Raw genomic sequence first — 20893 nt, forward strand, 5'->3', positions numbered from 1 at the left:
GCTCATCAGAACCAGTGAGGACGGTTCTGTCCAAGTCCAGTGGCTCATCAGAACCAGTGAGGACGGTTCTGTCCAAGTCCAGAAAGACAAGCCACTCTCAAATTTCACCTCATCATCAGTTCCTGTATTGGTATAATTTATTTATCAGTCTATCAAGTTAATCAATTAATTGATCAACTATCAGGTGGCAGTTTTCCCACCTGATCGTTGATCAATAAACTCGATTAGAGATCAAAGTTGTAACATTTGTTCCATTTTCAGCTGTTGCTAGGTAACGGCCCAGAGCCTGGTGATTTGCCCAGAGGTTTTTTGAAATGACTCGGTTTCTAGACACCAAAAAACCATGTGGGTGTTTTTTCTGTTTTCAGAAGCAGATGAGAGCCAAAGAACAGAAACATTTCAAACAGGAAAACCTCCGAAGACACAGAGGCAACTTCCTTCCTCACCAGATGGAAACAGATTTAAATGCTGGAGGATTCTCTTTAGCCGTTACTGAAGACCAGGAGCCATTTCTGCTGCTAGCGCTAGGCTAGGACATTAGCTTTGTTTGTATTTACCCAGAATGCCCTGTGCTGTAGTCCACTTCCTGCTTTTGGAGCGCTCTCTGGTCCGCTTGGCATTCACATTCAAACAGAACCAGACCGAGGTTTGGAGGACCAGAGGTCAGAGGTCAGAGGTCGATTAGCGTTCATACCTCACCAACCAAACCGAACTGAGGCTGCAACTACTGATTATTTCAGTTACTGATTATTGTACTGATTAGTTCAATGATCAATCAGATAAATTCTAAAGATTTTTCATGTGACTATTAACCCTTTTTATACAATGTTAGAAATACATTAAAGGTTGAAATGAAGTCATTAAATAAAGGCAATAAAAGCTTCCTGTAGTGAATCTTAACTGAAACTGAAACTTCAGAACAGATTTACAGACACTGATTATCTAAATGTAAAGTGTTTATTTTGTATTTGCTATCAACATGTTTGTTCAGTATATGGCTTCTTTCAGTCCTGCATTCTACAGATTAATTAATTACTAAACTTATTGACGATTATTTCAATATTTCACTAATAATTTCAGCCCTAAAACAAGCTGGATAAAAGTGACCCAACAGCTAAAGGTCGACCTGGGAGCACAGAAGGTGAAGGAAGCCGAAGTTCTGGTGGAACCATAGACAGATTCAGAACCGACCCAGTTCCAGGAGAGCGTCGGTGAACTCACATGCATGCAGGGAGAAGTGTTTCCTCTCTGAGGCGCTCCCATCAGCCAGAGGAGCCGGCGGCGCCGCAGAGGGACCCGGAGGCCCGGCTGCGGGCCGCCCGGCGGCTGCGGGCCCGGCGGCTGCGGGCCCGGCGGTAGCGGGCCGACCGGCGACGGGCCCGGCGGACTCTGCCGCTTCCCCCAGGAGGTGCTGGATGGAGTGGAGCTGGAAGCAGGGGTCGGACAGGAGGACGGAGGCAGCTCTGGACGTTCTGCAGAGAGGAGCAGGAAAACGTTCGACACCAACAGAAATCTCATTCCACACTGGACCTGGACAGGTCTGACATTTCTAACCAGTTGTCCAGAAAACACCAGTAAGAAGGATTCTTACACATGGACCTCATGTCTGCACTGCAAAAACTCAAACTCTTACTGAGTATTTTTGGTCTGGATTCTCATTTAAGTAAGTTACATTTGAAATAAGACCAAACTAAGAGCTAATTATCTGCTATGTGCTCTAAACGGCAATCCAAAATGGCCGCCATGTTGCCTTGTTTTTTCAAAAGTCCAATTTTGAGTTCCTAATCCATCGTAATGGATTAGATTGTTTTACTTATTTTCAATATTGAAACCATTTTCCAGATCCAACGTTAAAAATTCTTAAGAAATTAAAATGTTTTTATCTTTGAGAGGATGATCTCACATAAACATGTTGTTATTATGATATTAGAAAATGATAATATTGTAGTAATTGCAATAATTTCTGGGTGAGTTTATTGTCCGGTAAAGCCCGTCACGGTGACAGTCCTGGTTCTGATCAGAGGGTCTCGGGTTGACCAGCAGGTGCAGAGATCTGAGGAAGACTCTTCATCTCCATCTGAACCTTCCTCAGCCTCCGAGTCCCGCTGCGCTCAGCTCCGTTTGCAGCTTTGCTCTCATTAAGCCTGATTATTCAGCCGCACTTTGTTAATAAGACGCTGCGCTTTGCATGAATATTAATCTCCACTGTGGGACTCTGGGGACCTCGCAGCTCCGAGCTTCTCTGGAAACCTTCAGTTCAGCTCCTTCACAATAAAAACTGAACCTCATGTCAGGTGGAAAGGAGGCGCGTCAGTGGAAAACAGGAGCTGATGATGATAATGAGGATAAGATGATGATGATGAAGACGATAAAGATACTATGATGATGCTGCGCAGCTCTTGTTGTCTCATCTCCTCAGTCACCTTCAAATTAAAAGCCTTTCTTATAAAACCAGTAGATTTAAGAGAAATTACATTTTCTGCACCTTTAATTTCAGATTTTCTATTGGCCATCAGCTGTCATGACAGACTGACATCTACTGTCCTACTGGTGGCGCCGGAGCTGCAATCTGCCCTGCAGGTCCAGGTGTCACCGTCACATCATGTGACTGACTGCAGATTGTCTCCATCATCGCTAAATAATAAACCAGAAGGTCTGAGCGCCACAGTTCCCAGCTGGAGAAGCAAACCCAGTTACAAACAGCTCAGCATGAAGTCCGGCTGAAGGTTGGAATAGTTCTGAAAACACGGAGCAGAACCGATTGTGAATCGGTTCTGAATCCAGGAGGATGACGAGCTGCAGGTGCATCGCAGGAACTGTTTGCAGAAGATTCAGATTTCAGTCGAACAAATAAAAAGCAGAAAGACGAGCCGCTGCTGACCGCTGCAGTGGTTTCACCTGGACAACAAATTCTGGGCAGGACCCAACAAAGACTAGAATCAGAACCAGCTCTTTATGAAAACCCGGGCAGAGATCAGTCTGAAAAACCTGGAGGCGACAGAGACTGGATGAGAGGAAACTCAGGTCATAGCCAGGAAGGCAACTGGACTTCTTCTGTTGTTCCTCTGAGATGTTTATTCAAAACTAAACTAATCTGCACGTGATTGGAAGAACCAATGCACAGCGTTAGCCAGAACCATCACCATAACACGGTTCTTAGGACCACTAACAACTGCCTTTCATTCATAATAATCAAAACATTGTTCAACATTAATCAGCAATATCTGAGGTGTATTGACGATTGGCATTTGACAATTTGACTGATAGGGTTGTCGGGGTCACTGATAGGCTGTCGGGGTCACTGATAGGGCTGTCGGGGTCACTGGTAGGGTTGTCGGGGTCACTGATAGGGCTGTCGGGGTCACTGATAGGGTTGTCGGGGTCACTGATCGGGCTGTCGGGGTCACTAGTAGGGTTGTCGGGGTCACTGATAGGGTTGTCGGGGTCACTGATAGGGTTGTCGGGGTCACTGGGGCTGTTAAGGTCATGAACCTGAAACCGTCTCCTCTGATCTGCAACGTAAATGGAGCGGTGCTCCCGGAGACGATGAGCGAGTTGTTCCATCGGTTTGAGCAGCTGCTCTTTAGTTCCTCTAATCATCTGGATGTTGCTGTCGGCGCTGAGCGAAGCGGTTTCTGTGGAACCCTGAGATTCTCACACAACCAGAACTGGAAACTGAATTCACCAAGCACAAGGTCAAGTTTTTATCTGACCTGACCAACATGTTCCACTAATCAATCAATGCAGTGAGACTAACTCTCCTCATGCTAGCGTTGCTATATTTAAGCTAACAGCTGTCAGCCTGCCAGTGTTAGATTTTCAAATGTCTTCATCCACTTAAATACATTTTATTTTTGGTTGAATTGTTTTAGAATGATGGTGATAAAATTATTTTACAGGATGTATGTTAAGCAGTGATGGTGGACTTTAATAAATGCAAACGATCGTTTCCCAAATGTTTGCTCTGCTTCCCAAACTGCAGCTCTCATTCGCACGTCTCTGCAGCCAATCAGATTTGCCGTGAAATGCGCCTCACACGGCTCCTTCTGTGGCGGCATAAGCCATCAGAGAGGGTGAAAACAAAGTGAGAGCAGGAGGCAAACAGATAGCGAGCAGAGCAGGGAACGCAGAGAGGCGGAGGGGTCCGGAGGGCTGGAGCAGCGGAGGAGAGGAGGAGCTGGAAAAGCACCACAAGAGGCAGACGGCGCTCACAAATGAGCAGCAAACAGACGGAGGCAGCAACAGCAAACACACCGAGATCCAAGGATCCGGATCGGAACAGAACCGCTCCTGCGGGAACTTTAAGGTCTCTGAGCATCAGCAGCACCGAAACACATTAAATCAGCCGGGCGGACAGGATGCTGCTGTAACTCGGAGCGCCGGCGCCGGCAGGACGGGACGGCAGAGTATCGACTGGGAGCTTCCAAACTGGGAAACCAGCGTGTCAACTTCCTGGATCCTATTCGCGTTTCCAGCTGAGCGGGTCTGGAACCAGAACCTCCCGATTCTTCAGGCTGGACTGAGTCAATGTTCTGAGCTCGACCAGAGAGATCGGTGCAGCTTCGTCAGGTCGAAGGTTTCCTGGTGCGAATGAGAGACGGGAATCTGCCACAGGTCTGAACTTCTCAGGACTTCGACTGGAGATGAGATGAAGCCCGGAGCGGGAGGATGTGACCGGCTCTGACTCTGCTGAAGTTCGGTTTGCTGGAGGCATCATGCTGGCCGCCGTCCTGCGGGGGGCGCAGTGGCCTGTGGTGGTTCTGATGGTGTGTGTGTGGGGCTGAGTGCGGTTCGGGGCGCCGCCTGCCCGCCCCGGTGCCTCTGCACGGCGGACATCCTGAGCTGCCTGGCGCTGGATCTGGACCGGGTTCCTGCAGCGCTGCCGGCTGCCGCCGCCATCTTGGACCTGAGCCACAACCGGATCCAGCAGCTGGAGCCGGGCGGCTTCCAGGGGCTGCTGCAGCTGGAAGTGCTGCGGTTGGCCAACAACCAGCTGATCGCCATCCAGCCCGGCGCCTTCAGGAACTCCTCCGGACGCCTGAGACACTTAGACTGTCATCCAATCAGCTGACGATGCTGAACCAGAGCAACTTCCAGGAGCTGGCGGCGCTGGAGGAGCTGCTTCTGTTCAACAACCGGATCCAGCATGTGGAAAGCACCGCGCTGTCCGGATTGACCGACCTCCGGAAGGCCTACCTCAGCCACAACCGCCTCACCGACTTCCCCTTCTTCAGCATCCAGACAGGCGGCCACCGGCAGCTGACCCTGCTGGACCTGTCCTCCAACCGGCTGCCCAAGCTGCCGCTAGCGGACATCTCCGGCCTGCCGCCGGCCCTGCAGGAGGCGCTCTATCTGCACAACAACTCGCTGGTGTGCGACTGCGACATGTTCGCCCTGTTCCAGCTGTGGGAGCAGAAAGGCTTCGCGTCGGTCCGGTTCTTCCGACAAGAGCACGTTTGCCAGGTTCCTGGAGTCCAGCGCAACGGCATCAGCTTTATCCTGCACCGGAGCTACTTCGAGTCCTGCAACGTGACAGCGGCGCCGCAACAGGAGGCCAGTGTGTCGGTGAGGGTGGGTGCGCCACTCCTGCTGCACTGCATCACGTCTTTGTCCGGCCGCGCCGCCGCCTTCTTCTGGCTCACGCCGCAGCTGGAGTACGTGGCTCCGCCTGGGAACAACGGGTCCATCAGGATGTTCGCCAACGGCAGCCTGGTGATGGCGGCGCCCCAAGAGCGGGACTCTGGGATCTACGTGTGCGTGGCGAAGGAAAGGCGACTGAACGACTCGCGGGAGGTCAACGTGACGGTGCTGCCGCGGCCGGCCACTGATGCCGCCGAGCCCTTCAACACGGGCTTCACCACCCTGCTGGGCTGTGTGGTCAGCCTGCTGCTGGTCCTGGTCTACCTGTACCTGACGCCCTGCCGCTGCCCGCCCCGCCCCGGGCCCCGCCCCCTGGCGGCCACCGCCCACAGCCAGGGCAAGGAGGGCGGGGCGGGCAGCGCCCAGTCCTCCATCCTCACACCGACGCCGCCGGCGTCCACCGAGGGCCCCGGCCGCAAGGTCAGTAGCAACAAGCATGTTGTGTTTCTGGAGCCGATCAGAGAGCAGCAGAACGGCCGGCTGGGGGCGGAGCCTCCGCAACGCGCCGGGGGGCGGAGCCTCCGCAGCGCGCCGGGGAGACGGACTCTTACATGTCCGTCTTCTCTGACACGCCCATCCTGTTGCCAGAGCGACAGGACTCCCAGAGAGACGGCACCGCCCCTCACCACTTCCTCCACGACACCTCCTCCCCTCACCAACTACAAGTGCAATTCTGACCCTGAATCCTGTTAGCTCAGGTCCGACCGCTGAGCCTAGAACCGGCACACTGTGACGGGTCAGAACCGGCCGAGTCCAGACCAAAGACAGAGCATGAACCGCTGCGTCCCTTTAAGCATGGCCTGTCCCTTTAACTGCAGCAACGCCTTCCAGTACCAAACTGTTTTCTAGAGTTCTGTAGCTTCCTGGTTCTGTTGACCAGACCGACATGTAGGGTCCAATTAACCAGAACCATCCAGAGATTCTGGTTCCCTCCTCCACTCTGCCTAGTTCTATGATCTCACTGCATCCTCTGCACCTTGTCTGTATCGCCTAATAAACCTCCAAACCCAACCTGCCTGGTTTCTGTCTGTGTGTGTGTGGTGTGTGTGTGTGTGTGTGTGTGCATGCGTGCGTGTGTGTGTGTGTGCTCGTGTGTGTGTGTGCGCGTGTGTGTGCCTGTGTGTGTGTGTGCGTGTGTGTGCATGCATCTGCGTGTGTGTGCGTGCGCGCGCGTGCGTGTGTGTGTGCATGCGTGCGTGCGTGTGTGTGTGTGCTCGCGTGTGTGTGTGTGCGCGTGTGTGTGCCTGTGTGTGTGTGTGTGTGTGTGTGCATGTGTGTGTGTGTGTGTGTGCGTGCGTGCATTTGTGTGTGCGTGCGTGCATGTGTGTGTGTGCGTGCATGTGTGCGTGCGTGCATGTGTGTGTGTGTGCGTGTGTGTGCCTGTGTGTGTGTGTGTGTGTGTGTGTGCTCGCGTGTGTGTGTGCGCGTGTGTGTGCCTGTGTGTGTGTGTGTGTGTGTGCATGCATCTGCGTGTGTGTGCGTGCGCGCGCGTGCGTGTGTGTGTGCATGCGTGCGTGCGTGTGTGTGCGCGTGTGTGTGCCTGTGTGTGTGTGTGTGTGCTCGCGTGTGTGTGTGTGCCTGTGTGTGTGTGTGCGTGTGTGTGCATGCATCTGCGTGTGTGTGCGTGCGCGCGCGTGCGTGTGTGTGTGCATGCGTGCGTGCGTGTGTGTGCTCGCGTGTGTGTGTGTGTGCGCGTGTGTGTGCCTGTGTGTGTGTGTGTGTGTGTGCATGTGTGTGTGTGTGTGTGCGTGCGTGCATTTGTGTGTGCGTGCGTGCATGTGTGTGTGTGCGTGCATGTGTGTGCGTGCGTGCATGTGTGTGTGTGCGTGTGTGTGTGTGTGCGTGCGTGCGCATGTGTGTGCGTGCGTGTGTGTGTGCATGTGTGTGTTCATGCGTGCGTGTGTGGGCGTGCGTGCGTGCATGTGTGTGCGTGCGTGCATGTGTGTGTGTGTGCGTGCGTGCATGTGTGTGTGTGTGTGTGCATGTGTGTGTGCGTGCGTGTGTGTGTGTGAGTGCGTGCATGTGTGTGTGTGCGTGCGTGTGTGTATGCGTGCGTGTGTGTGTGTGTGTGCACAGTCACATTCTGCATGTTCTGCCTGCAGCAGGTCTCTTCCTGCTCCCACACGATTCACAGGTTTCTCTTCCACGCCGTCAGGCTGCTCTGCTCTGCTGCTGGTTCTGCAGCTTTAAATCCTCTGTAAACTCAGAGTCCCATTAGATGGTGATGCTAATGAATAATTAACTGACTACATATTTAAATAATGGCAGTAGACCACAAGAACTTGAAACCAAAGTAAATCAGATGAATTATTTACGATAAACTTCAAATTGTCATTCTACATATTTGTGGGTTCATTGACTCAAATTTAAGACTAGCTGAAGCTAGCTAGCAGTGATAAGTTAGCAGCTTGAGAGCATTAGCCTCAGTCGCCTTGCGTCTCTTAACGCAACACGACGCCTCCAACCTCAGCCTGAAGGTCTGGTCCTGCCATTAGGACCAGTAGATTACAGTTTTAAAGTTGTAGTTTTGTCAACATTTATTACACTTATTCATCAGTTGTTGATGACGGACCATCCAAAATCACTCCAGGGGCTGTAAACGGCCCCTGCGCCTCACTTTGAACACCCATATTGTAGATGACCTCAGTGGGGTTTCAGGTCAGAAACGCCTGCAGGATCCAAACTCCCTCAGAGGTTTCATGATGAGGAAACATCTCAGCGGCTCTCAGGTCACAGCCCGACCCCTGACCTCTGACCCTGAGTGGGTCTTCATCTTCCTCCCGCCATGTTGTTCCCAGCTGAGCCGCAGACAGCAGGAAGCTCTTCAGTAAGATGGAGGGAAGCGAGTGGTGATGAAATATTGACGAGACGTTTCGGCTGGTAGCGAAAGCGGGAACATGGAGGTGGCGTTGCCGTGGCTTTAACTGATAGTTACTCAGAACCAAACGGAACCAGAACCTCTGAGCTCTACAGCCGGATCGGGTCACGATCCCACTGAACAGGAAGCACAAGCTAGAAAGAGCCCAGAAAGAGCTGGTGTAGCATCTACGGGGGTTGGACAATGAAACTGAAACACCTGGTTTAGACACAATAACTCATTGGTATGGTGTAGGGCCTCCTTTCGCGGCCAATACAGCATCAATTCATCTTGGGATTTTAAGCCATTCTTCTTGCAGGACAGTGGCCAGGTCACGACGTGATGCTGGTGGAGGAAAATGTTTCCTGACTCGCTCCTCCCCAAAGTGGCTCAATAATACTGAGATCTGGTGACTGTGGAGGCCATGGGAGATGTTCAACTTCACTGTCATGTTCATCAAACCAATCTTTCACCAGTCTTGCTGTGTATATTGGTGCATTGTCATCCTGATATACGGCACCACCTTCAGGATGCAATGTTTGAACCATTGGATGCACATGGTCCTCCAGAATGGTGCTGGCAGTGACGCGCCCATCCAGCACAAGTATGGGGCCAAAGGAATGCATTGATATGGCAGCCCAAAGCATCACTGATCCACCCCCATGCTTCACTCTGGGCTGCAACAGTCTGGGTGGTACGCTTCTTTGGGGCTTCTCCACACCGTAACTCTCCGGGATGTGGGGAAAACAGTAAAGGCAGACTCATCAGAGAACAATACATGTTTCACATTGTTCACAGCCCAATATTTTCGCTCCTTGCACCATTGAAACCGACGTTTGGCATTGGCACGAGTGACCAAAGGTTTGGCTATAGCAGCCCGGCCGTGTATATCGACCCTGTGGAGCTCCCGACGGACAGTTTTGGTGGAAACAGGAGAGTTGAGGTGCACATTTAATTCTGACGTGATTTGGGCACCGTGGTTTTATGTTTTTTGGATACAATCCGGGTTAGAACCCGAACATCCCTTTCAAACAGCTTCCTCTTGCGTCCACAGTTAATCCTGTTGGATGTGGTTCGTCCTTCTTGCTGACATTACCCTGGATACCGGGGCTCTTGACACATCACAAAGACCTGCTGTCTTGGTCACAGATGCGCCAGCAAGACGTGGACCAACAATTTGTCCTCTTTTGAACTCTGGTATGTCACCCATAATGTTGTGCTCTTACCCGGCTAATTGGACCTTCACACTCTGCTCTTACTGGTGCAATGAATGAAGATCGGCCACCAGGCTGGTCCATGTTAGCCATGAAACCTCCAACACTAACCTGAGAGGCGTTTCAGTTTCATTGACCAACCCCCTGTAAGTTCTCATGGCAACCCCGGCGGAGCGGATTGGTCGGGCCAGAAACCAGCAGCCAGAGGTCAAAGGTCAGCATTCAGAGGAGGACGAAGAGAAATCCAGCCAGGGAGACGGGACACTCTGAGCTCCAACATCTGACCAGAACCAGAACCATCCTGAGAGTCGGGAGGATCAGAACCGATCTGCTCTCCCCGACTGAAACACGCAGCATCAAAGATTGAAGAGCCGCCCTAAATCGTTCATCAGCTCCACAGACACCAGAACCAGTTCAACGGTTCCAGAACTCCCAACAGAACCAGTTCAACGGTTCAAGAACTCCCAACAGAACCAGTTCAACGGTTCCAGAACTCCCACCAGAACCAGTTCAATGGTTCCAGAACTCCCAACAGAACCAGTTCAATGGTTCCAGAACTCCACCAGAACCAGTTCAACGGTTCCAGAACTCCCACCAGAACCAGTTCAACGGTTCCAGAACTCCACCAGAACCAGTTCAACGGTTCCAGAACTCCACCAGAACCAGTTCAATGGTTCCAGAACTCCACCAGAACCAGTTCAACGGTTCCAGAACTCCCACCAGAACCAGTTCAACGGTTCCAGAACTCCACCAGAACCAGTTCAACGGTTCCAGAACTCCACCAGAACCAGTTCAATGGTTCCAGAACTCCACCAGAACCAGTTCAACGGTTCCAGAACTCCACCAGAACCAGTTCAACGGTTCCAGAACTCCCACCAGAACCAGTTCAACGGTTCCAGAACTCCACCAGAACCAGTTCAACGGTTCCAGAACTCCACCAGAACCAGTTCAATGGTTCCAGAACTCCCAACAGAACCAGTTCAATGGTTCCAGAACTCCCAACAGAACCAGTTCAATGGTTCCAGAACTCCACCAGAACCAGTTCAACGGTTCCAGAACTCCACCAGAACCAGTTCAATGGTTCCAGAACTCCCACCAGAACCAGTTCAACGGTTCCAGAACTCCACCAGAACCAGTTCAGTGGTTCCAGAACTCCACCAGAACCAGTTCAATGGTTCCAGAACTCCACCAGAACCAGTTCAATGGTTCCAGAACTCCCAACAGAACCAGTTCAATGGTTCCAGAACTCCACCAGAACCAGTTCAACGGTTCCAGAACTCCACCAGAACCAGTTCAATGGTTCCAGAACTCCCACCAGAACCAGTTCAATGGTTCCAGAACTCCCAACAGAACCAGTTCAATGGTTCCAGAACTCCACCAGAACCAGTTCAACGGTTCCAGAACTCCACCAGAACCAGTTCAATGGTTCCAGAACTCCCAACAGAACCAGTTCAACGGTTCCAGAACTCCACCAGAACCAGTTCAATGGTTCCAGAACTCCACCAGAACCAGTTCAATGGTTCCAGAACTCCACCAGAACCAGTTCAATGGTTCCAGAACTCCCACCAGAACCAGTTCAACGGTTCCAGAACTCCACCAGAACCAGTTCAATGGTTCCAGAACTCCACCAGAACCAGTTCAACGGTTCCAGAACTCCACCAGAACCAGTTCAATGGTTCCAGAACTCCACCAGAACCATTTCAATGGTTCCAGAACTCCCAACAGAACCAGTTCAACGGTTCCAGAACTCCCACCAGAACCAGTTCAATGGTTCCAGAACTCCACCAGAACCAGTTCAATGGTTCCAGAACTCCAACAGAACCAGTTCAATGGTTCCAGAACTCCCAACAGAACCAGTTCAATGGTTCCAGAACTCCCAACAGAACCAGTTCAACGGTTCCAGAACTCCCAACAGAACCAGTTCAATGGTTCCAGAACTCCACCAGAACCAGTTCAACGGTTCCAGAACTCCACCAGAACCAGTTCAATTGTTCCAGAACTCCACCAGAACCAGTTCAATGGTTCCAGAACTCCCAACAGAACCAGTTCAATGGTTCAAGAACTCCACCAGAACCAGTTCAATGGTTCCAGAACTCCACCAGAACCAGTTCAACGGTTCCAGAACTCCACCAGAACCAGTTCAATTGTTCCAGAACTCCACCAGAACCAGTTCAATGGTTCCAGAACTCCCAACAGAACCAGTTCAATGGTTCCAGAACTCCCAACAGAACCAGTTCAACGGTTCCAGAACTCCCAACAGAACCAGTTCAATGGTTCAAGAACTCCACCAGAACCAGTTCAACGGTTCCAGAACTCCACCAGAACCAGTTCAATTGTTCCAGAACTCCACCAGAACCAGTTCAATGGTTCCAGAACTCCCAACAGAACCAGTTCAATGGTTCAAGAACTCCACCAGAACCAGTTCAACGGTTCCAGAACTCCACCAGAACCAGTTCAATTGTTCCAGAACTCCACCAGAACCAGTTCAATGGTTCCAGAACTCCCAACAGAACCAGTTCAATGGTTCCAGAACTCCCAACAGAACCAGTTCAATGGTTCAAGAACTCCACCAGAACCAGTTCAACGGTTCCAGAACTCCACCAGAACCAGTTCAATGGTTCAAGAACTCCACCAGAACCAGTTCAACGGTTCCAGAACTCCCAACAGAACCAGTTCAATGGTTCCAGAACTCCCAACAGAACCAGTTCACCATCAGTTCATGGTTCCAGCTCGGTGCATGGTTCTGGTTCAGACCCATCTGACTCAGCAGTTCTGGAGGTGCAGACCTTTGCTTCAGATGTTGGACTGCAGAACCAGAACCATCAGAACCAGAACTGGACTCCAGCTGAAATGAACTGCATAAAGTTCTGCTAAAGCTAACGCTCTGTTCCTCTTCTCCTCTTCATCCTCCTCCTCTTCCTCAGATCTATCCGTCTCTCCCCTCCTCCCTCCATCAGTAGCCCTTCATCCTCCTCATCCTCATCCTCCTCCTGACAGGAAGCTGGGAGGCTTTCGTCAACATGCATGAGGAAAGCAGAAGAAGAAGTCTTCATCACAGTCGTCTTCATCACAGTCGTCTTCATCACAGTCGTCTTCATCAGTCGTTCATCACAGTTTGCATGAAAGCAGCAGCTGTCACAGAGTCAGAGCACAGGGGATTGTGGGTAATCTGAAGGCTAGAGCACTGCATGCTGGGAAACGAGGTGACGCCTCCTCATAAACGTCACGATGAAGGAAAGACGAGCGGCTCAGATTATTTCAGGTTCTGGTTGTATGTGGTCACGTGACTGCGTCGTCATGACAACAACTCTGATCCCACGGTCTGACGTTTCACTGCAAAAATGAAAAATCTTACCAAGTATTTCTGTAGTTTCTAGTGCAAATATCTTAGTGCGCTTGAATTAATAAAGATCAACTTATAGCTGCTTGATTTAAGTTGATAATTCTGTATTTTATAACCTAGTAGATTTATTTCAACTTTAACAAAACATCTTGTCTTCTATTTTTTTACGTATTTTGAGAAGCTTTTTTGCAGTTAAATTCTGCCAATTCAAACTTACAAGATTATTCCTAATTTCAACATTATCTATGTGGTTTTAAAGGGATTTATTCAAGTATAGTAATGTCACGCTCTGCAAAACAAACTTTCACCAGGTACTTTTTGTCTAGTTGGAACAAAAATATCTTAGTAAACATAAAATAAGAAACCTAACAAACAAGTAACAAGTAAGATATCAATGTTTGCTACTCGTGACATCGATCGCAGAAGATAAGCAGACAGAAAGTTGAGGCAGCAGCGGAGCAGAAGAGGGAAACGCCGCCACCTGCAGGTGGGAGTCAGCATCACGCAATCCAAAGCTTTTGGGTGGAAAATTTTATAAACTCCAAATTAGCGTGAAAAATGTGCAGATCTGTTGATCTTGTGCAAATTTTCGTCATTCCCACAAAGAGACTTGCAGCCAAGCTGAGGACTGAAAACTCACTGTGGGATGGAATCGATCCTGGAGAAGTTGCTAGCATCAGTTCAGTGGAACGACCAAACTAATTTGGATGACTGGGAACTGAGATGGATCGGAGAGACTATCAAGGAGACTGAAATTTATAATCTACCCGACCTAAAACATTCTATATCTGAATGCTACACATTTCTAAATCCCTTGAAGATCTGTAAACATAACATTCCTTCTCACCTCCTGTTATTCATGCAGCTGTGGAGCTGAGCGCTCCAAGGACATGCCTCGATAACGACATCATATCGGACTGCAGCCGGGAGGCTGAGCAACGTGGTTTCATGGCCCTGTGATGTCACCGCCTTCACTCATCTTTGCTCTGCCCTTTGGTTTATGTGAATGTTGCCATGTGCCCTAATGTGTCATTCCTCTTTTTGTTTCATTAAACTGTAGAGTTCTCACTATTTTACCAATATTAGATTATTCAGAGACTCCTTTTATTGCAACCCAGAAAAGGAATTAGAACAAACTTAGAAACTGTTTAGTACCATTACTTTTACAAATTTAGAGCATACTTAGAAAGTCCAGAGAATATTTACACATCTATCATCCTAGAAGTCCAGAGGACTTACTAACTTAACTGATTTAGCAACCCAGAAAAGGATTAGAACTTTGAATCCAGAAAACGACCTTAGCACCTATTTTTAGAGTCTTATTCTCCCAACCCAGAAAAGGAAGTAGACCAGAGGACACTTACTTATATTATCTACCGACCCTGAATAGGAGTATCCAGTTTATTTACTTTGGATCAACATTATTAGCTTTCGCTTCTTTTTGCTCTTTCGTTTGTATTTCCTTTTAAATCTTGTGAAGCACTTTGTCTTGTTGCTGAAAATGTGCTATATAAATAAAATGACCTTTACAGTTTTGCAGAGTCATCATGAAACAGTGGATGCACTGATTTATCAGAACACACCGGTTCTGCTGAAACAGAACTGGGTCCAGACTGCAGAATAAACCTGCAGGTAAAACTCAGGACTGAATTCAGCTGATCTGCAGACCTCAGCAGCAGACTGGCGTTCCCCAGCGGGCTGGGTCTACGTCCTGGAAAACTACGGCGCTGTGATGGAAAAAGCCAGCAGGCTGCGCGCGGCGGTCTCTGATTCTGTGAAGCTGCTAAGCTAATTACCCTGGAGCTGAATCTAATCTGAGGCAGGCTGAGAGCTGAGAGCTGCCTCTCCGAGCCGCAGCTGATGGATCATAATGAGCTCCATCGATCTGTCTCACAGCGGGGGGCGGGGCCTACTGGACCCGATGAGGCTCAGTTGGACTGATGAAGACAATCTCAGGAGCAAACTCACCTGGGGCGAAGCCCGAGGAAGAGGAAGCTGGACTGAGGTCAGAAATAACATTTAAATCCAAGCCTTCCCTTCCTTCCTGCCGGTTCGACCCTGAGGTTCTGGTGAGAGGTGGACTGGTCCCAGTGGTTTGAACTCTGACCTCGAGCTGCATGTCAGCAACCTGATGCAACCTGCCGGGTTTCCTCAGATAGAAACGTTTAACGAGCCTGAGCTCGATGCGTTGGTTGAACCGAGTTTAACTGAAGCGAGTTTTAGGGTCAGAGTCCGGCGGCATGTGGTCTGGCTGCAACTCGACTGGTAGAGATACGTAGAAAATGTATTTATTTCTAGCAAAAATATGGATTATTAAATATCTCTCACAAGTTGGATCAAAACAAATGTGGACTTTATCTGATGTTTCAAGTTTAAAAATCACCTTACAAAATTTTCTGCACATTTGACAAATAAAAGGTCTCCACTAAACTTTTATAGGTTCCCAACATAATCTGAACAATCCCAACATGAATACGAATGACAGGTTTTGGTACTAAAGTAACTGAAGTATGTTCTAAATGCCCAGAGAAAAACTAAATGGATACATTGTATGATTTATAAAAGATGAAACAGAAATGGCCACAACACGATTAATCAGATTCATCTGAAGATGTTTTGTCTGAATGAACCTTCAGCTGATCAATAACCAGTTAGTGATCAGTTTGAGTAAAACAGAGTCAACGTGCTTTTTGATTAGAAAACACATACAAGAGCATTTTCTAATTCATCTGCAGAATTAAATTATCAACATGGAGCAGAATTAAAATATTTTGTTATTCTTTGACCACAGCTAAAATTTGAGAATCACATTAATAACATTTCTAAAAGCATAAAAACCAAACCCTAATTGTTTGAAATGAGTCCTGTGCAGGTGCTCTGCGGCGGATGAATGCCATGATATTCTCTCATATTTCATATTTATTTCATTTTGAATGACAGCATGATCCCATTAAACGCCTCATGGTTCAACCAAACAACAAAAATAATGGACAAAAAGCCATTTTGTCCATTATTTTGTCCAAAAAGTCTCATCCCCTCTAATCAGGGGCAAACAAAATCGAATGGATTTTGAAATTTGTTGTAATTTCTGTTTTCTTAAATGAATGTTATCGATTACCTCTTGATGCGTTAAGTTCATTTGTAGAAACATAAAACAGATTCAGTCACTAGAGGATCTCTGAACTACGTAAAGTCGTCTGGTCAACTTCTTCATATTTCATAAAACGTATTGCTCCTGCGTGTAAAAAATGTAAAACTTGAAACATTTTTCCTGTGATGAAATCTTGGCTTGAGGAAAACCAAAGATGTGATCATTCAGAAAGTTTGTGTATCTGTGAGTTAGTATTATATTTATAATATTTAGTGCATTAGTAAACCTAATTTCTGGGTCTGACCCTTTAGCAGGACTAGCTGAGCACCAAGTTAGCCCTGCTAAAGATTCGCCCAGCCAGGGTCAGAGTTCACGATGAATAAAAAATGATAAAGGCTGGACAGACAGAAGCTCCAGGACCCAGAGAGGAGGCGTTGCTCCCTGACCTTCAGGGAACCAGACCGCCTCCAAACACTCGGGCTCTTTAAAGGAGCAGTCTGACATTTAGAGAAGCACTCAGAGTGAAGCGGCTCTGCAGGCTGACAGGACCAACAGTGAGTCAGAGCCGACAGACGTCAGCAGAGGCCTGCTGCCCACCTGTCTGCATGGACAAATGCAAAAAACACAAGACGTCCAAAATGCATCCAAAACAAAACTCCAGTCATGTTTCAGTTTGTTTCAATATGGCCGCTCCTCTCATGTGATGGAAACGTTTATTCCAGAAACTTTCTGGACTCCATGTCACGCAAGGCGAAGCTAAACAAATTAAATTAGTGCTTTTGGAAAGTAAAGATTTAAAGGGGCAGTACAATGTTTTCCAGGCACATGGTGCCATTTTATAACAGAATCCAGTAACCGTGTTACCTTCAGTCCATATAAAAAAATAACTTCCTGATCTAAATAGAAATCGGGCCTCTGTCTCTTTAAAAACTCCCGGTCCTTCTGAAGCTCCGCCTCCAGGAAATCATCCCAACACGGCTCCTCCACTAACCCTTGAACAATTTTACCTCTGAGGAGGAGCTGCGCCTCGAAGGCGGGGCTAAGCCCACCCTGGTGTTCTGCAGCTGGACGGTTGCCATGGATTAAAGGACAATGCACAAAACAATTGAAGCAACTGCAGCTTTGTTTTGATGGAGGGAATCAGATCAAAAGAAAAGCTCCAAGCCGGTCTGACGGTGAACCCAGACAGCAGTTAGAATCTAGAAAAACAGTCAGCTGAAGGCGGCGCCCCTATGGTTCCCTCTGCCCCCACCCAGTCCACCCAGTTCTCCAGTTCACCCAGTTCACCCAGTTCTCCCAGTTCATCCAGTTCTCCCAGTCCACCCAGTTCTCCCAGTTCACCCAGTTCTCCCAGTTCTCCCAGTTCACCCAGTTCACCCAGTTCACCCAGTTCATCCAGTTCTCCCAGTCCACCCAGTTCACCCAGTTCTCCCAGTTCTCCCAGTTCTCCCAGTTCATCCAGTCCACCCAGTCCACCCAGTTCACCCAGTTCTCCCAGTTCACCCAGTTCTCCCAGTTCACCCAGTTCTCCCAGTTCTCCCAGTTCTCCCAGTTCTCCTAGTTCTCCCAGTCCACCCAGTTCACCCAGTTCTCCCAGTTCTCCCAGTTCACCCAGTTCTCCCAGTCCACCCAGTTCACCCAGTTCTCCCAGTTCACCCAGTTCACCCAGTTCTCCCAGTTCACCCAGTTCTCCCAGTCCACCCAGTTCACCCAGTTCTCCCAGTTCTCCCAGTTCTCCCAGTTCTCCTAGTTCTCCCAGTTCTCCCAGTTCACCCAGTTCTCCCAGTTCTCCCAGTTCACCCAGTTCTCCCAGTTCACCCAGTTCTCCCAGTCCACCCAGTTCACCCAGTTCTCCCAGTTCTCCCAGTCCACCCAGTTCACCCAGTTCTCCCAGTTCTCCCAGTTCACCCAGTTCTCCCAGTTCTCCCAGTTCTCCCAGTTCTCCTAGTTCTCCCAGTCCACCCACTTCACCCACTTCACCCAGTCCACCCAGTTCTCCCACTTCACCCAGTCCACCCAGTTCTCCCAGTTCTCCCAGTTCACCCAGTTCTCCAGTTCACCCAGTTCACCCAGTTCTCCCAGTCCACCCAGTTCTCCCAGTTCTCCTACCCCTGTTTGTCTCCGTCCACCAGGATTCGGACCAGGATTCCCGTCACGGCCACCAGGATCGGGTAGTGGTCCACGCTCTCCAGACCTGCAGAACACAGAACCCGTCAGCCCTGATGTGACCTTTGACCTTCCACAGAGCCCTGACGAGGAGGAGGAGTTCTGCTGTGACTCGGTTCTGATCCGTTTGTACCAGGATGTCTGGTTCCTTCTGAGGACCTCCACCAGTGTCACCATGGGAACCATTGTTAATCTGGGACGGGTCGGGTCCAGTCAGATCGGGTCGGTTCTGTGTGGTCGGTCGAACGGGGCGGGGCTTACCTGGCAGACGCAGGTTAACGACCGATCGAACAGGTTCTCGGCCGTGACTCGGTTCAGAACCTGGTTCAGCAGCTGCAGACAGAGCAGGACAGCTGAAACAACCGAACCGGACCGAACCGGACCGGATCGGGTCGGGTCTGACCTGGGCGAGCCGCCTCAGCAGCAGCTCCGCCGACGGCCGGGTCCAGTCCAGGAAGATCTCCGGAACCAGAGTCACGGTCATCTCCAGAACCCTGAGCAGGCTGACGGAAAGGTCGAAGCAGGTCGCACACACCTGGGCCCAGATCCACAGCATGGGTCAGAACCAGAACCAGAGCCAGAACCAGCACGATGGTGGGCTCACCTTCAGCTGACGGGTGTCCACAAAGTTCCTCTCTGGGCGCTCCGCGGCCTGCTGGATCTGGACCGGAACCAAACAGAACCAATAAAAACCGGGAGGAGTGTTCAGAACCGGGCCGGTGGTTCTGGATCTACAGAACCCGTCTGAGACTCCAGGCCCACATTATTCATCAACTGCTCCAGAACCAATACCGGCCTGTCTGGATCAGTCAGACTGGAAGGAGAATTTCAAGTTGTGCCTCTAATACTCTTCAGAAGACTTTGACTAGGCCATTCAAACACATGAATTTGCTTTGATCTAATCAAAATTTGTGTCTAAAACAAACAAATTAAACTTAAGGTAGTTCATATTTCAATAAATTTAAAATACAAAACGTAATTTTGACATTTTGTTGTTTTTGTTTCACATCAACAATAATTAAATCATTAAAGCAAAAACACCTTCAAACTGCTGAGTTATTAAAACGAAACATGGAAAACTTCCATATTTTTGGGTCAGTTGTTTTCTATTTTGTTGGAAAATTTGTGACTTATGGTCAGGGCCAAAGAAATTATTTCCAGGGCCACCAGGGGCCCTCCAGCCTCATTTTGGACACCTGACTTAAACCACCCTGTAGTGCTCTAGTTTTATTTTCGGCTTGCTATGCGGCTGGAAACTGAACCAGGAGCTTCTAAACTTCATTTAAAGGGCCAGTATTGTGTTTTCCAACCACATGTAGCCAATTTATAAAATCAATAAGTAACTCTGTAACCTTCAGGTCTTATACAAATGCTGTGTGTATCAAATATGACTTAAAAGAAATATTACTTTGTAACTTAAAGCCTTGAAATTGGGCCTCTGTCTCTTTAAAAACTCCTGCTCTCTCTGAAGCTCCGCCTCCAGGAAGTCATCCCAACATGGCTCCTCTGTAACCCTTTAACGTTTTTACCAGCGTTGCTCTGAGCAGCAGTTCCACCAACTGGTTGCTAATTGCTGGCTAGTCTGAAGGAGCTGAGTGTGGGAGGAGCTGCACCTTGGAGGCGGGGCTATTTCCACCCAGGCGTTTTGCAGCTCAATGGTTGCCATGGAGAATCAAAACACTGCAGGTTCGTTTCTGATCAGAGAAAAATGTTAAAACACGATGGGAAGATAAAAAACAGCCCTTTAGAAGCTGAATACTGTTTACATCAAAACAAATATTTAGCTTGTTTTAATGATCTGAAACATTTAAAGGAAACAGGAAACCAGGAAGAACCAAGCAGCGTGGTGGAGAACCTCAGGGCTGGTTCCTGGGCCCACTTCTCCTCCCCTCTAACTGTGAGCATAGCGGAACCAGAACCTCTAATCTCGTGCAGTTTCTGCTGAACCCTGTGCCCTGCTGTGGACCCGGCTCTGGTTCTGGTCGGCCTCACCTCCTGGATCATGCCGATGAACTCGGAGAAGGCCCAGTTGAGCTGGTTCAGGACGCTGTTGAGGAAGGAGGCGGCCATGTCTTTGTCCATGCTCAGCAGCTCCGCCATGTGTCTCTGCAGCAGCAGCGACGGGCACGGCCTGGACCAGAACCGGGACAAGAGACGCAGTCAGAGCGGGCCCTGTTCTACTGGACCTGGAACGCTGCGAGCGTCCTGAGGAAGAACGCCCTCATCATCGTAAAGCAGCAGACTGTTCATCTGCAATGAGCCTGCAGGTTCTGGTTCTGGTCCTGGTTGGTCTGGATCGTAGTAAGACTACAGCCGTCACCACAACAAGTTTTTCTGGACGAAGTTATCTCAATAAACGATAATACTATTGTTTGGAGATATAAACATAAAAATAATAATGGAAGTTCCTCTGAAAGATCAAAATAAAGCAAGAGTTAAAAGAGTTAAAACTGGAAGATACGCAAAAGAAAAAGAAATTCCCCATGTCCCCTCAGGGACTCCGTAGTTCCCAATCGAATGAGAAACAAACAAAAAAACTGGAAAAATGTTAAAACTGCCAAAAATTATTACATTTATATTTA

At 49.1% G+C, this 20893-nt stretch overlaps 2 protein-coding genes across 2 annotated transcripts in view; one reads left to right on the forward strand and one right to left on the reverse strand.

Moving 5' to 3' along the window:
• LOC129356267 (E3 ubiquitin-protein ligase RNF123-like) overlaps window positions 1-20893 on the reverse strand; it is a 50810-nt gene that overhangs the window by 6705 nt on the left and 23212 nt on the right. The window contains 7 exon segments of the mRNA XM_055025864.1: window positions 1222-1472; window positions 18255-18339; window positions 18573-18593; window positions 18596-18644; window positions 18715-18846; window positions 18916-18972; window positions 20304-20442. Of these exon segments, the coding sequence (XP_054881839.1) occupies window positions 1222-1472; window positions 18255-18339; window positions 18573-18593; window positions 18596-18644; window positions 18715-18846; window positions 18916-18972; window positions 20304-20442 (734 nt within the window).
• Window positions 4152-12841, forward strand: LOC129356266 (amphoterin-induced protein 3-like). The gene is given in 4 exon segments (XM_055025863.1): window positions 4152-4766; window positions 4769-5051; window positions 5054-6060; window positions 12636-12841. Coding segments are annotated over 4 exon segments (1377 nt in total). The 5' UTR covers window positions 4152-4715; the 3' UTR covers window positions 12672-12841.

The sequence above is a fragment of the Poeciliopsis prolifica genome, unplaced genomic scaffold (genome assembly GCF_027474105.1).
Source record: "Poeciliopsis prolifica strain line A6 unplaced genomic scaffold, Auburn_PproV2 SCAFFOLD163, whole genome shotgun sequence".
Taxonomy (NCBI): Eukaryota; Metazoa; Chordata; class Actinopteri; order Cyprinodontiformes; family Poeciliidae; genus Poeciliopsis; species Poeciliopsis prolifica.